At 42.7% G+C, this 15,983-nt stretch overlaps 1 protein-coding gene across 29 annotated transcripts in view; it reads left to right on the forward strand.

The window, feature by feature from the left end:
* Positions 1–15,983, forward strand: part of NFIA (nuclear factor I A) — a 500,144-nt gene that overhangs the window by 176,991 nt on the left and 307,170 nt on the right. For 7 of the 29 annotated variants that reach the window (XM_069738156.1, XM_069738142.1, XM_069738143.1 and 4 more), the window contains exons 1-2: positions 7,961–8,256; positions 13,078–13,609. In XM_069738156.1, the coding sequence (XP_069594257.1) occupies positions 8,230–8,256; positions 13,078–13,609 (559 nt within the window). In that variant the 5' untranslated portion in view covers positions 7,961–8,229. Of the gene's footprint in view, positions 1–7,830; positions 8,257–8,473; positions 10,033–13,077; positions 13,610–15,983 lie in introns of those variants that run through there. The other 22 variants (XM_069738131.1, XM_069738132.1, XM_069738133.1 and 19 more) reach the window with 11 other exon arrangements.

Genomic DNA, 15,983 nt, shown 5'->3' on the forward strand with positions numbered 1-15,983 from the left:
TAAGGGGCCCAAAAGGTCCTTTTGGACCATATGAAAAGATCATTACTATAAAAGACTTGCAATAATTGGGGGCCCCATTGGAGCTTTTGCATTTGGGTCCACAATCTTCAAGTGACGCCACTGCCTTTACAAGAACAGTATATGGGCCCTTTGTAGTTGAATAGCTCATCATAATTCACAATCCCACCTGCTTTAGAAGAAATGTGCCCCCTTTCCTGTTGGTTCCCAGGCTGCACCAATGTTACATCTGCCCCTGCTCTACTGCATATTTTGTGTGTCCACTATCTGGGCACATGCCCTCCAATCCCACCTGCTAAACCCTATGTATACTTGGTCATTCATATCAGTAGTGAGGTGTGTGACCATGAGCCCCCTCCCCTCTAGATCAATTGCAGGAGTGAAGGGGTGGCATTATTTCGAAGTCTTTTTGTCCCTTCTTAGAATATATTGACAGCACTGCCATTGATGTGTATATATACCTTGCAGTGGGTGTATAGACTTATTCCAGTGTATCTCTCCATTGTGTGTACATTTCCAATCGATACATTATTATCCATATTCTGCCACTAGTCCTCAGTGGTCTCATCTGTCATGGCTGGTGCAGTAACATGCAGTGTAAATGGGATACTTCTTACACAGGACTGAGGCAAGTGTCTGAGCTCCATACATTAGTGAGTTATAGCTCTATAGAGGGGGGCAGCCAGTCCCCTCCTTCTCCTGTAATTAGGAGCCAGACTGTGATCTTCACATTCTTTCACTTACAGCTATAAATCAGCCATTAATCATTGCATGGCCTGAAATCCATAGAAGAGGGTTACATGGCACTGGAGATTTCCAACTTTCTAAAGTTGCCACCTAATCCCAACATGATAACCTAGAGGTGCAATCACAAGGTTTTCTGCATTTTATGAAGCGTCTGTTTAGACTGCCCCGATACAAAATATTAGAATTTCTAAAATCCTAAAGTTTCACTTTTCTAGACTGTGATTGAGTTGAGGTTGAGATCACGTAAAGGATTTGCACGTATCGGTGTATTTTCTGTGCAGCGCCATGGAACGTGTTGGATAATTTGAGGTGCACTGAGGACGCCCCATCAGATACTCCGCCACAGCCTCACACTTGTGTGTATATTTACCACACAGTAAATCTGCTCCTTTAGTGCATGTGTATATATGTTTCCCATATAGCGGATTGTAAATGCATTCTTGGGCATGGCGCCAGGAGAAGCCCGGGAAGGAGTCATTTCCAGCGGGCATTCAAGGCTACAGCCTCCCTGTAACTCCTGACTGACTCACCTCCATGTTCCCACTTTAAACAGCTCAATAAAAGGCCATTTTTATTTGTATCTTTTGCTTCCAATTGATTCTTTGCTCCTTGTCTTAGGCCATGGCTGCCCCCTAGCTCCCGTGACAGTGGCTCCAGACTCTGATCCACCATCTAGGAGACCTGTCCTCTTTTTCTTTCTTGCAATTGTTTTTTTTCTTGCTTCCACTTTTCCTTGTTTTTCTATTTTGTTTGTGTCTTGAGAAGTGTGAAGGAAGCAGAGAGCTGAGCCTGGGCTGGAGTGTCGGCCTAGAGGGCGCATGGAGGCCTCTCACAGGCGCACAAAGGGCGCCAAAGCCTCCCTCACATAATATGGAAACCACAAGAGTCTGAGGGGAATAAGAGCCACTGCTGCTGGGGGAGAGAGACATTTACTGTACTGAGAGACAAAGCCCAGGCCCCTCCACGTCCCCCTCACCCCTCCCAGCTCCATGTAATATTCTGCTGCTCCTCACAGCAAGTTTAACCTCAAACTTTACTATGGAGCAAGTTACTGCAGCAGGGTGTGTGCAGGGCGATGGGAGACGAAGGACTGCACAGTTATTGTGTGACTATATTCCTGTACTAAATCCCTACACGATAGTCTAGCAGTCACTGAATGTGTTATCGTTAACGCTGGGGTCAAAATATTATTGTATTCCTATTTATATATACAAGAAAGATAAATATCTTGGTACAGTGTTTGCCAGCAGATAGAAAAATATTTAGAATTCAGAGTCCTCAGTGGTTGATACCTTTTAATGGCTAACTGAAAAGATGGTAACAAATTGCAAGCTTTCGAGACTACACAGGTCTCTCCATCAGGCCGGGGACACACACAGCGTATAAAAAGACGGTCCGTTTTTGACGGACGAGAATCGCACAAATGTTCCCAAAACAGTGATCCGTGTGCAGTGCGAGGATGCGATTTTCTCGCATCAAATGATCCGTGTGACATCCGTATGGCATCCGTATGGTGAGATTTTCTCACACACTTGCAAAATGAGCAAATAATGGCTGAGCCTTTCCTGTCACCTGCCCAATGCCTGAGAATTTCTCGCAAGTCACACTGATGGTCCGTGTGCTGTGCTATTTTTTCTCACCCCCATAGACTTTCATTAGCGATTCTCGGCCGAGAAACGCTGACAATCGCAGCATGCTGCGATTTCACTCGGATCCTGAATACGGCCGAGAAAATATCGGATGTTGGGAGCTGCCCCATTGATTAACATTGGGACGAGTGCTATGCGATTTTTTTATCGCATTGCACTCGTCCGTATTACGGTCTAGTGTGACCCCGGCCTCAGGCAAAGACTCGGAGTCCATGCCTGATGAAGAGACCTGTGTAGTCTCGAAAGCTTGCAATTTGTTACCATCTTTTCAGTTAGGCCGGGGACACACACAACGTATAAATAAACGTTCCGTTTTTGACGGACGAGAATCGCACCAATGTTCCCAAAACAGTGATCCGTGTGCAGTGCGAGGATGCGATTTTCTCGCATCAAATGATCCGTGTGACATCCGTATGGTGAGATTTTCTCACACACTTGCAAAATGAGCAAATAATGGCTGAGCCTTTCCTGTCACCTGCCCAATGCCTGAGAATTTCTCGCAAGTCACACTGATGGTCCGTGTGCTGTGCTATTTTTTTCTCACCCCAATAGACTTTCATTGGCAAGTCTCGCCCGAGATACGCTGACAATCGCAGCATGCTGCGATTTCACTCGGATCCTGAATACGGCCGAGAAAATATCGGATGATGGGAGCTGCCCCATAGATTAACATTGGGGCGAGTGCTATGCGATTTTTTATCGCATTGCACTCGTCCGTATTACGGTCTAGTGTGACCCCGGCCTTAGCCATTAAAAGGTATCAACCACTGAGGACTCTGAATTCTAAATATTTTTCTATTTATATACAATATATTTATGTTTCTATTACAGTCACAGACACAAGCATATACGGTATACAGTATGTATACTCACAGATGTACGCATACATATCCATATACAAATAAAGCAAACTACCGTCATTTCAGAAGCACGTCGTGTGTTACATATCAAGATAATGTTTGCTACATCTGTATTTGCACACATATAGTATATATACTAGATGGTGGCCCGTTTCTAACGCATCGGGTATTCAAGAATATGCATGTCCACGTAGTATATTGCCCAGTCACGTAGTATACAGCACAGAGCCATGTAGTATATTGTCCAGCCACGTAGTATATTGCCCAGTCACGTAGTATATTATCCAGCCACGTAGTATATTGTCCAGCCACGTAGTATATTGCCCAGTCACGTAGTATATTGTGCAGCCACCTAGTATATTGCCCAGTCACGTAGTATATTGCCCAGCCACGTAGTATATAGCAGAGCCACGTAGCATATTGCACAGCGACGGAGTATATTGCCCAGCCACGTAGTATATTGCACAGCCACGTAGTATATTGCCCAGTCACGTAGTATATTGCCCAGCCACGTAGTATATTGCCCAGCCACGTAGTATATAGCAGAGCCACGTAGCATATTGCACAGCGACGGAGTATATTGCACAGCGACGTAGTATATTGCCCAGTCACGTAGTATATTGCCCAGTCACGTAGTATATTGCCCAGCCACGTAGTATATTGCCCAGCCACATAGTATATTGCCCAGTCACGTAGTATACAGCACAGAGCCACGTAGTATATTGTCCAGCCACGTAGTATATTGCCCAGTCACGTAGTATATTGCCCAGTCACGTAGTATATTGTCCAGCCACGTAGTATATTGTCCAGCCACGTAGTATATTGCCCAGTCACGTAGTATATTGTGCAGCCACTTAGTATATTGCCCAGTCACGTAGTATATTGCCCAGTCACGTAGTATATTGCCCAGCCACGTAGCATATTGCACAGCGACGGAGTATACAGCACAGAGCCAAGTAGTATAGAGACTTAAAAAAAATAAATAAACATATACTCACCTATAGCCCGTTGAAGTCCTGCTATAATTACCATCCGCCGCCTTTGCCGCTCCTCGCTACGCTCCCGGGATCGCTCCATTGCAAGCGGCAGCTTCCGGTCCCAGGGCTGGTGTGAGCAGGACCTATGATGACGTCGCGGTCACTTGACCGTGACGTCACGGCAGGTCCTTGTCGCACACCAGCCCTGGGACTGGAAGCTGCCGCTTGCAATGGAGCGGTCACCGGAGCTTCCCGAGGAGCGGTAAAGGCGGCGGAGGGTGAGTATAGCAGGTTTTTTTTTTTAATTATTTTTAACATGACATATTTTTACTATTGATGCTGCATAGGCAGCATCAATAGTAAATAGTTGGGGACACACAGGGTTAATAGCAGTGGTAACGGAGTGCGTTACACCGCGGGCCGTTACCGCTGCCATTAACCCTGTGTGAGCGGTGAGTGGAGGGGATTACGGAGCGGGCGCCGGGCAGTGAGTGCAGGGGAGTAGGGGAGGGACTAATCGGACTGTGCCCGTTGCTGATTGGTCGCGGCAGCCATGACAGGCAGCTGCCGAGACCAATCAGCGAACGAATAATCGTGACAGAAGGACAGACAGACGGAAGTGACCCTTAGACAATTATATATATAGATATATATGTGTATGTACAAATATAGATACAGGCAGTGGCGTAACTTGAAACTCATGGGCTCCGATGCGAAAGCTTCAACGGGGGCCCCCAAATATTTTAATAGCAATAGTCTTTTTCTATAGACCAAAGAGACTTTTAGGGCCCCCCAGGCTCCAGGGCCCGGGTGCGATTGCAACCCCTGCACCTGTTGTAGTTACGCCCCCGGATACAGGTGCACACAATAAATATGTATATAGAATAGATACATAGAATGTATACGGGATAAAAGGCTGCACTCCAACTTTACGTGAAAAATTGTCTTTTCTTTATTCATCCATAGTGTTGATACATTTGAAAAACATAATACTAAGCTATCCTCAAACTGGAGGCGAAACTTCGCTGAAGCGCCTAAACCATTGTTCTTATTTTGCCTTTTTTTTTTTCTTTTAAAGTGCCGCCTTAATTTTTTTTGGGTGCACAACACATTGATCTCGTTTTGGCGCTTGCTGCTTCCAAGTGTTTAATAGTTGGGCAGAGCGAGGTTCTCGGAGTTTATAAGACTTCATGTATACTTTAGACAGTAATTTGTGTGATAACTTTTCTCTGTGGCTTGGACAAAAGTCAGAACGAGAGCCAAAATCTAGTATCTAGGAAACATGGAAAGCCTGTGGGGGTGTTAGCCAAAAGCAAAAATAATTCTGTGGCCTTCCAGCACCTCGCCTGGATTTCCTGAAAATACTAATAGTTAAACAGATGGGGTTTAATGAGTAGAAAAGAGACTGGAGAGCAGAAAAAAAAAAATCGCTACAAGTTTAAGAGGCCTGAGATGAACAGGAGTGACCCGAACGGGGATGCCAAAAAATGCAGACTGGAGTTTTTGTTTGGTGCCGCTGTCTGGTTAATATTGAATATGAGCCGGTATGTGATGCATTGCAATGCAGGGTTCTTATGTTTTTTTACAACGTACATTTTGCTACACATTGCATTGCTCCATATTGGAAATGATTGATTGGCTCAATACTTATGGCTTCCTAAAATCAAGAAAAAAGGAGTCCTATTGTACTGGTAGAACTACAGGTGCCAGATTGCCGTGAAATACTAGGCTATGCCTATGCTGCCAGTGTAAAAATGATGGAAAATCAAGATATCTTTTGTTCTGCCATATACAGGATATAACGTTTCAACATGTTTCATGATACTTTGTTGTCTCAAAATAATTAGCAAACTGCCCATGACTGTGGCCTTGTTTTTATTGATCCGGCCATCCAACGTTTTTTCTTTCCAGCCTGATAAAGAAAACGCTGGTGGGAATTGATTCCATAGTTACCCTTCAAGGAGATGTATCCAAAAATTGTGCATATTGCTATTTGTTTTTTTTTTTTTTGCAGTAGAACCTATTTAAAAAAAAAAAAGTCAGATGTAAACTGCAGTTTTAGGGTTCACGACCAGGAAATGCTGTGCGTTTGGCGTATTTATGCAACGTCAAACCTGCGGACAGCTGTAACAGCATAGTGGATGGGATTTCTAGAAATGCCATGTCCACTGTGTGTGCGTAGTCGCCTGTGGATCACTCACGGACACTGACATGCGGTGCGTCTATCAAGACTGCAGCGTTTTAATTTCTCTTGCGGAGATGCTGGTCTCCATAGCAGAAATGTAATCAATAGAAGTGTATTGGATGTGGTAAATCCGCACGGTTCAATTAACACGTGGATTCACCTGCGTTCAATAGACGGCAGCGCTTTGGATGCAGCAAAAATACGCTGCTACTTCCAGATCGTGGGAACATGGCCTTGATGTTAGGAGCAATAATTTGAGGTACAAGAAAAGTGATCCTTATGCAACGAAGAAACTCTATAAGGCCACATTCACACTATCAGTACTTGGTCAGTATTTCACATCAGTATTTGTAAGCCGAAACCAGGAGCAGGTGATAAATACAGAAGTGGTGAATATGTTTCTATTCACCTTCTCTCCTGATTCTGGCTTACAAATACTGATGTAAAATACTGAACATGTGAATGTGGCCTAACAGTCATTATAACATCCTGGGTGCCATGGACTGTTGTGTGTAAAGACAGCACGTCCATACTTGTAGAACTAAAAGTGTCAGCATTCTAGGCAGTAGTACAGCGTAAAACTTCACACTGACATTCAGTATGGAAAGTGCTGCAGTTGTAGAACTACAAGTGCCAGCATGCCATGCCACCCACAGCTGAGTCACACTGCAGCAGAAGTGACATCCCTCTATGTTGGAATCGTATTGTAAGATCCACTAATAATTCCCATCCTAATAAGCTCATGTGAAAGCCGAGCTGCCATATACCGAGGCTGCGCTCCTGCCTTGATGGTAGCAGTTGCCACAGTTGTAGAACTGCAAGTACCAGCGTGCCAAAGCTAAAAATACTAAAAACTATGAAATAAAAATACTGAATATATATATATATATATATATATATATATATATATATATATATATATATATATATTCTGTGTGTGTGTGTGTATATATATATTCAATAAAGTGCTGCAGGCTGGCGACATTTAGCTGTCGGGTATGCTGGTGGAGAACTACAAGTTCCAGCGTAGAATCTCTTCTGGCTGTTTTAGAATAATATTTCCTGGTAAATGGATCGCTGAGCGCGGTGTTGGTGAATCCCCGGCCGCTGCCGGCACTTTGCGCCCCCGCACCGCCCCGCTCCTTGGGCCGCTGCTCCTTGCGCCTCTCCCCATCCAATATCCGCGGTTCTGTTCGATCCTCTCTGGACAGGAGAAGCCCCAGAGCCGGTGCCATTGTGAGAAATCTTATTTCATAAGGAGCCTGGAGGGAGGGGACCGGCGCAGGTCCCGGAAAGAGAGCGCAGAGAGTTCTGCATACTTCTCCATTTAACCCCTGCCCTCCCGGCGCTCTCCCCGCAGCGCCCCTGGCACCGCGCGGGTTAACGCCTCCCCCAGCAGCCCCGGGCCCGGGCACTGCCAGCCCCAGGTCTGATAGAGCCCATTTCATGTATTGATCGGCCCTTTTGCATGATTAGACGCCGGTGCTGTGATCGGAGGAGGGGGGGCAGTACTGGGTGGGGGTTGGGTGCCTGAGAGCTGCAGTATCCGGAAAGTTATTCCTGCTTTGCAGCCAGCAGCTCCCAGCCTAGGACTGGACCAGGGCACAGCGGCTCCTGCACCGGCGGCACCGAATGCCAGGGGGGCACCCCCGGGGGGCGCTGTGCACGGGCTGGGGGTGAAAGTTCAGCTCATGGAGCGGAGGAGCAGCGGCAGTTTGCAGAGTTGGAAATGTGAAAGCGAGAAGCAGCGAGAAGCCTGATCGTGTCCCGGCCACCGAGTGTTCTCCGGCAGCATGTACTCCCCGCTCTGCCTCACCCAGGTGAGTTACCAGCCTGCGGGCACATGGCTCATGGCGCCTCTGCTACTAATGCACTTTCATCAGGGATCTGCCCTGGGCTGTCTCCACGTGTCTGGAGGGGAGAGATGCCAAGCACTGGCAGCCCTGCAGTCTATGCCAGGGGATGTGGGCACAGCTCTGGGGCTATTGTTAGACTGCAGCACCTCCAGGGTGAATGATCCTCACACACCATGACATTGGCACTGGGAAGTGTCACTGGTGGAGGGATGAAGTGCAGTGCTGCTGCTGCCATTGGCTTGTAAGGAGTGTGCTGGCCAGACAGTGCAGGAATCCTGGGGGCACAATCCTGGGGGCACTCACTGTGTGTGTGAGCATGGCAGATAGTTGCTGAGGATTGTCCCTGCTGTCTGGGTGTTGCTGTCTCCACTTTGCCCAGGCACTGGATTGCAGTATAATGGGCATCATGTGTCATGCTGCTTGCAGGGCACAGTCTATGTGAAGGGGCATTGCTTAGTGTTTGCTTTCCTTCTCTCCTGTGTTGGGTGCAGGGCAGGCTGGGGATGAGAGTTGGATACAATGTAGCTAGCTGTGTCTTTTTTTAGTTTGCATGTGTTGTAGTGGGATATAGTTGGCATGGGGTGCATTGCAGTGGGCATGTGAGTTGGCCAGTTGTATGGGTGTGCTGGGTTTTTGGATTTTGTTGCAATATGCGTGGGGGTAGTGAAAGGGGACTAAAGTCATACTTTGCTGGGTGTCAAGGTAGCTGGGTATAAGGGTGACTGGTAAGTTGTGTGTGCCATGTACTGTAGGTGTGCATGACCGCTGGGAAGTTGTGTGTAGTAACTGGCTAGTTGTGTGTGCCCGCTGGCACAGTTGTGCTTGGCACTTGTGCATATCTCCATATTGAGCTGGCTAGTTGTGTGTGCCATGTAGTTGTGTGCAGTCACTGGCTAGTTGTGTGTGCCATGTAGTTGTGTGTAGTCACTGGCTAGTTGTGTGTGCCCGCTGGCACAGTTGTGCTTGGCACTTGTCCATATCTCCATATTGAGCTGGCTAGTTGTGTGTGCCATGTAGTTGTCTGCAGTCACTGGCTAGTTGTGTGTGCTATGTAGTTGTGTGTAGTCACTGGCTGGTTGTGTGCAGTCACTGGCTAGTTGTGTGTGCCATGTAGTTGTGTGTGTGCCCGCTGGCTAGTTGTGTGTAGTCACTGGCTAGTTGTGTGTAGTCACTGGCTAGTTGTGTGTAGTCACTGGCTAGTTGTGTGCCCACTGGCACAGTTGTGCTTGGCACTTGTGCATATCTCCATTCTGAGCTGGCTAGTTGTGTGTGCCCGTTGGCACAGTAGTGCCCGGTACTGGTGCACGTTTCCATAGTGAGCTGGTTACTTGGACTAGTTAGCTGTAGAGCAGTGTGTAAATATGTTGGTGGATTTCCTTGCAGAGTGAGTGTGTCAGTGTGTGTGTGTCAGTGTGTGGGGGCCGGTCCTGGCTGTGCTGTCTCTGTTCTCTGGGCAGTTCAGATCTGTCTCTCTCCCCCTCTGGTCGCTGACTATCACACAAGGGGGATGAATTCTACGTGCAACTTTTTTTACCAGGCAGATATCACCCTATGCGGCTCAAGATCTGTGGTAGTATCTCCTCTCCTTCAGGCGGGTGCAGTGGGGCAATGTTGGGGGGGGTCATGGCACTTGGGTTGGCAATGGGCACAGGAGGTGATGTAGATGGAGCCTCCACTTTCATTCCTGGATCTAGATCCTTGCCACCGGTCACTCCTGGTTGGCCAGCTACAAGTGTTTGGGTACAGTGGATTCATGTCTATTTTTTTTTTTGTTTTTGTAATTATTATTTTTTTTCGTGTCCGTTTTTTTTTTTATTGTTATATCGCCGAAGCATTATCCCATGTCTGGAGTTCTTGTAGCCTTTGGGATAGGGGTGTGAGAGAAATAATTTTGCGTAACCTGTAATTATAAAATAGCATTTTGGAAGTTATTGTCAGACTTGCCGAGAGCATATAGTATATGTTACTGTATAGAGCCCCGATGACGAGCTGTGCTGAATTTAATGGCATTTATGTCACTATCTCGATATATGGGATATAAAAAAAATCCATAAGTGATGAAAAAATCATTTTACTTTTTTTTTTTTTACCCCTAATTGTTATTTTAGCTAAAGTTGCAGCAAAAAAATAATCTAGTGTAAAACGTGATTTATGTGCTGCCTGCCTGGGCCTAACAATACTGTACCCTTACATGCACATGTGAAATTACAGCACATGTTCGCAAGAAGAACTAGCAACGTGCCTTAGAAAAGTTTTTTTTTAAATTATTATTATTATCTTGATATACCGTCTTATCATCCTTTATAAAATGTTAATGCTTTTTATTCCATGCAGTATTGTACATTTTACTATAGCTACATCATTTATATATTTTTTTATATTTAATTTAATTTTTTTTTTTTTTATTTATTTTTCATCGTCTCCTTAAATACCCGTCTTTTTTTTTTTGTGTGTAATATTGTAAGATTTTTATTGTCGGACTTGGGAGTGTGCTAATTCCTCATTCTTTTCATGTCGACTTAAAACGTGACCTAAAATGAACTTTTAGTATATTCATTGACATTTTAGGATTTTTTTTTCTACTTTTTATTGCATTGTTTTCCTTGCTTTTCTATTAAATAGCATTTATTACACGATTTCTTCTTTTATGCACTTTTTATACAAATTGCATTTAAATATATTGTGATTTTTTTTTTTTTTTTTTCCTCCTCCATGATTTTTATAGCTGCAGAGCTTTCTTTTTTTTTGGCAGTAGGTGGGTTAAACTGAGATTGTATTCTGTATATAGGTGAAGGGGGAGTCAGGAACACGAACCTTGTAAGAGTCATATGTATAGTCATAGGATCCATGTATTGTGAAAAAAAAAAAATTCTTTAAATATTTCTCTAGGTGTCATTTATTCCGGGTCGCCTCTATGATGTGTCATGTTGTTTTGCGAAGTGTCTGTTTTTTTTTTTTGTTTTTTTTTTTAACTACTAAAAACTGAATAATTGTGCTGGAAAATACTTGAATAGGGAGGAATGGAAACAGTCAGGATGGTATCGATTATTTTTTATTTTTTTTGCATCGAACGTAACTTTTAGACACTGTTCTAAAGGAAAAGTTTTTATGATGTGGCAGAAAGTGAATTTTGTTTTTAGTTGGGGCTTTAGTCCAGTGAGAATGGGCCGAGGTCAGCCGCAGCTTAGCATGTTTGTGTAACCTGCTTATCTGAAGCTTAGAAATTGTTTAGATTTTTTTTTTTGCTGATTTTTTTTTTTTTTTTTTTTTTGGCAGCTTAAAAACTAAGGTCGGAACAGTTGTCTAGTCATAGCTGCTGAATTTTTAATGCTTAGGTTACAAAGTTGAGTTCATTCTCTTCTTTTCGAAGCTTCATCTAGAAGTAAATAAAACATTTCCTGTGCAAACTCTTCGTCCTTCTTGTCTAAGTGAAGGCCCTGCTTCATAGAATAGGTGGTTGCACTTGAACTAGCATAATAAAAAGAATTGCAATAAAAAAAAAAGTTTTCCCTGCAGGAAACAATGTTGCAATTAATAAAAAATAAATAAATAATAGTAATTTCCCTGAGTGTACAACTGTTGGTTACATTTTGCACGCAGGTATAATATTTGTATTTAATCACTTTCGGTTCGGATAGTTAATAGGTGCTCAGAAAATACTTAGGACGTATTTTCAGATATGATTTATTGTCATAACCAGTTGGTTTAATAGCTAAAAAAATATTTCTTGTATTAAATAGTTTAAAGTTTAGACTTCGTCGTTTTTTTGCATACTTTTTGAAAAAACTAGACAAACTTGAAGGTCTGGACGCTTAACCCTTTTCTGCTATTTTTTTAAAATTATTTATCAATATTAAATAGAGCGCACAATAGAGAGTAAAATTAATAAAAAAAAATTTAATAAAAAAATAGATAATTAAAAATCCATATTTCCTTTTGAACTTTAAGTTTCAGCTATTTTGGATAAATATTTTTTTAATCCCAATTTATTATTTTTTTTACTCGTTCCGGGAAGGCTTGTATTACTGTACTTTAACAAAATGTAACATCGACAAATTAAAAAAAAAAAAAAAAAAAAAAAAAGGTGTACTGTCCCTTTAAGTAAGTGAGTTGTTCAGCTCTTGAAGGGTGCTGAGTGTTTGGGTTCGCTTTGAACGGCGCCGGGTTTCAATATCTGGAGATAACGTGTGATCTTTGGTCAGGTATAAATTAAATACGTGTTTTAATTATGTAATACATAATTCAGAGCCAATTCTACAAGTACATGTGGCGCGAAGAATCCGTCTCTTCCCATCTCTCTGGCCTCGTAAAAGATCATATGTAGTTTTTATAATAACATGAAACTTTTTTACAGCTTTATTGATTTGTGGCCTTTTCCAATGAGTTTACTAACTTTTCTGCAACTCCGACTTAAAATGTTGCAGTTTTTGGAATTTTTGGAAGGTAGTAGCAAAGGTATAGAAAGTGTAGGAAGCGAGATACTGTCCGAAATTACCACCATAGCACTAATCTAAATATTTGTATTTTTATAGTGGTTTTTTTTTTGCAGAATTTTATAGCTATTTTTCTGCTTTATTTATTTTTGTAGTTTATTTTTTTCTCACCTCTCTCTTTCCCCAGAGTGACTTCCTGCCATGCGAGCCTTTCCGACTTTGCCTCCGTCCCTCTAACATTACAATATAATTATTTGTCTGTTACGTCTCCGGCCAATAATAAGAATTTGTTGGCTTTTCAAAACGCTTTTTTCATAGGAATATTTCTCCTTGTGTTTTTCCTCTTCTGCAGGATGAATTCCATCCCTTCATCGAAGCACTTCTGCCGCACGTGCGAGCCTTCGCCTACACGTGGTTCAACCTCCAAGCCCGAAAGCGAAAATATTTCAAAAAACACGAAAAACGCATGTCAAAAGAGGAGGAAAGAGCCGTGAAGGACGAGTTACTGAGCGAAAAACCAGAGGTGAAACAGAAATGGGCATCGCGGCTCCTGGCCAAGCTGAGAAAAGATATTAGGCCGGAATATCGGGAGGATTTTGTACTCACCGTTACAGGGAAAAAGCCGGCATGTTGCGTTCTCTCCAACCCTGACCAGAAAGGAAAAATGAGAAGGATTGACTGCCTCCGACAAGCGGACAAGGTCTGGAGACTGGACCTGGTCATGGTGATTTTATTTAAAGGTATCCCACTCGAAAGTACTGATGGCGAACGTCTTGTAAAATCTCCTCAGTGTTCTAACCCCGGGCTGTGCGTACAGCCGCACCACATAGGAGTTTCGGTCAAGGAACTCGACCTATACTTGGCATACTTTGTGCACTCAGCAGGTAAGTCCACTTTCTCTAACTTTTTAGACTTTTTGCAACTCTTTGGAAACTTTGTAACTTTTTTTATTTTATAGTCAATCTGGTGATCAAGATTTGTCCCCGTCACCTATAGGCTTATATAGGTGATGGTAGAACAAGGGCACCCGGTTTTGTGGTTTCAGTCTCTAAGCTAGACCTTGCGCCAAAATGTGGCGATGGATTCTTGGCAGCGGCCACGGCCTTACCTAGGTGATGGTAAAACAGTGGCTCTTTGGTTTTAGTTTCCAACCCTCGGGACACTGCTACAAGAAACCTACCTGATACATGGGCAATTATGTAATGAAGTGGTTGAATATTTAATTCTGCACATTAGGCGTGATTGCGGTCTGATCTATAGAAATGCACTTGGTAATGGATGTAAAAGCCTGCAAGAGTCAAAACGTAAGGGCGCAGACACGTCGTAGATGATGTATGATAGGTTTTCAATAACGCGGATGATGGACGTTAGTGCCATTTACTATTAGAAATCCCTGTGGGTCTCGAATCTTCAGTTTAAAGCCCTATTAAATGGCCGTCTGATTAACAGTCTATACATCACATTACTTTTATATACCCCACGGTGCTGTCCTGCTTGTCACAAAATGTATCCAAGCCCATATGTCACATTGTTACAAGAGTAGAAGTTTTTTTTCTTTTTTAAAAAGTTGTATTATCTGTATTTCCGAGCGTGTCGTCTAACATGCCTGATGTTCGGAAGACTTTAGACTTTGTCTCTATATGTTTAATGCTGCGGATATTTTTGGATAACTTCTACCGGTTGGAATTAGCAGTAACCGTGTGGAGGCTTTGATTCATAGGCCTCGGCCTTTATTGACTCGAGCTGCCAGTGACTTATCCGTATTTCCTCGGCACTTGAACAGTTAAGAGCCTGAGCTTCAAGAATGCCAAGTACTAAAAGTACCCTTCACCTGCCAGGGCCCGTACCACTTAACTGTGTGTGTGCCGGTAGGGTCTGGTTGTGTAATTCGGGGTAGATGTTAGTATATTGTGTGCGCCGTAAACTCCTGTATCATCAGTTCTTATATTAATATATCTATCTGCGCATTAATTGCTCTGATTAGTTTTTATCTGCTGATTGTAAAATGTTATTTGTTGTTTTCGGATATTTAGAACATGAGGAAACTGGGGAAATCGTGTCCGAGTGTGTAATGATATCTATCTGACTATCTAACTATCTATCTACCTACCTATCTATCTGTAGAATATATCATATGGATCTATCTATTCAATGTCTATCTCATATCTATCTGTGCATTTCATATAAATAAATTTGCATAGCTCATCTGTTTATATATGTTTTTTTAATATATATTTTATTGTTTACTACTTACACACACACACACACACACACACACACACACACACACACACACACACCTATTAAATGAAAAATTCTGATCTACTTTCCAAGTCGGTTTTATCTCCACTTTGCTATAGCTTCTGTTCCATATCCTCTCGTGCCCATCGCGGTCCCACCTTTTTTCACTCGTTTTTTTTTTTGTTTCTAAAATTAGCAAAATGCCTTAGCACCATAAAGAAATCCTTTATGTTTTTCCCTCCCTGAACTTGAAATACCTATAGTAACATTGAGGGAGGGATACATAGTATTGCATATCCGGCGAAATGAGAAGAGATCTATATTGACGCCATTCTTCAGTGAATTTAAAAATAAAACATGTAAAGAATCTACAAAATCCTTTCGGTATTTTTCTTAGTATAAAGTGATAGATTACGTTACACAGATTTCTACAATTCATGAAAAGGATCAAATATATACTGTAAAAACGACTAGGTAGGAAATATTATTTTTTTCAAACCTCTGCAGATGTAAAGTTTTAATACTCTTAAATGTCTGCAGAAATTTGTAACAACACTCGGAACTTTGTAAATATTCTTGTAAATATGTTGCAATTTCTTATGTTTTTGGGGAGATCGTGTATAAATATATATGTATTAAAAAAAAAAAAAGAAAAAGAAATTTTATGAACCTTCTCAGGAAGGGCCGATCTGTATCAAGACGAGGAGTTAAAGCAGGCACGTGGCAAAGTCACTTTTTAGTTGTTAAGGTCGTAACCTTTGCCACAAGGCAGTTGACCTTTTAGATAAAATTTAACCTTTGATCATTCGTAAGCAGTCAACCACAAAAAAAGTTTGGAGAGTTGCAGCTGGGGTGCAAGGTTTTGGGCTTATGTGGGCAAAGTTGTGGGAACTTTCTTTTTGAAGTGGTTTAATTTTGTCTGAGGCCAGATTTGTTAAAGAGTTAGAAGTTAGCAGTAGGCAGACAGTGGATGGATATATATTCTGGCAAGCGAACAATGAGTTGACACCTGATACT

This window comes from Ranitomeya imitator, chromosome 8 (assembly GCF_032444005.1).
Source record: "Ranitomeya imitator isolate aRanImi1 chromosome 8, aRanImi1.pri, whole genome shotgun sequence".
NCBI classification, from domain to species: Eukaryota; Metazoa; Chordata; class Amphibia; order Anura; family Dendrobatidae; genus Ranitomeya; species Ranitomeya imitator.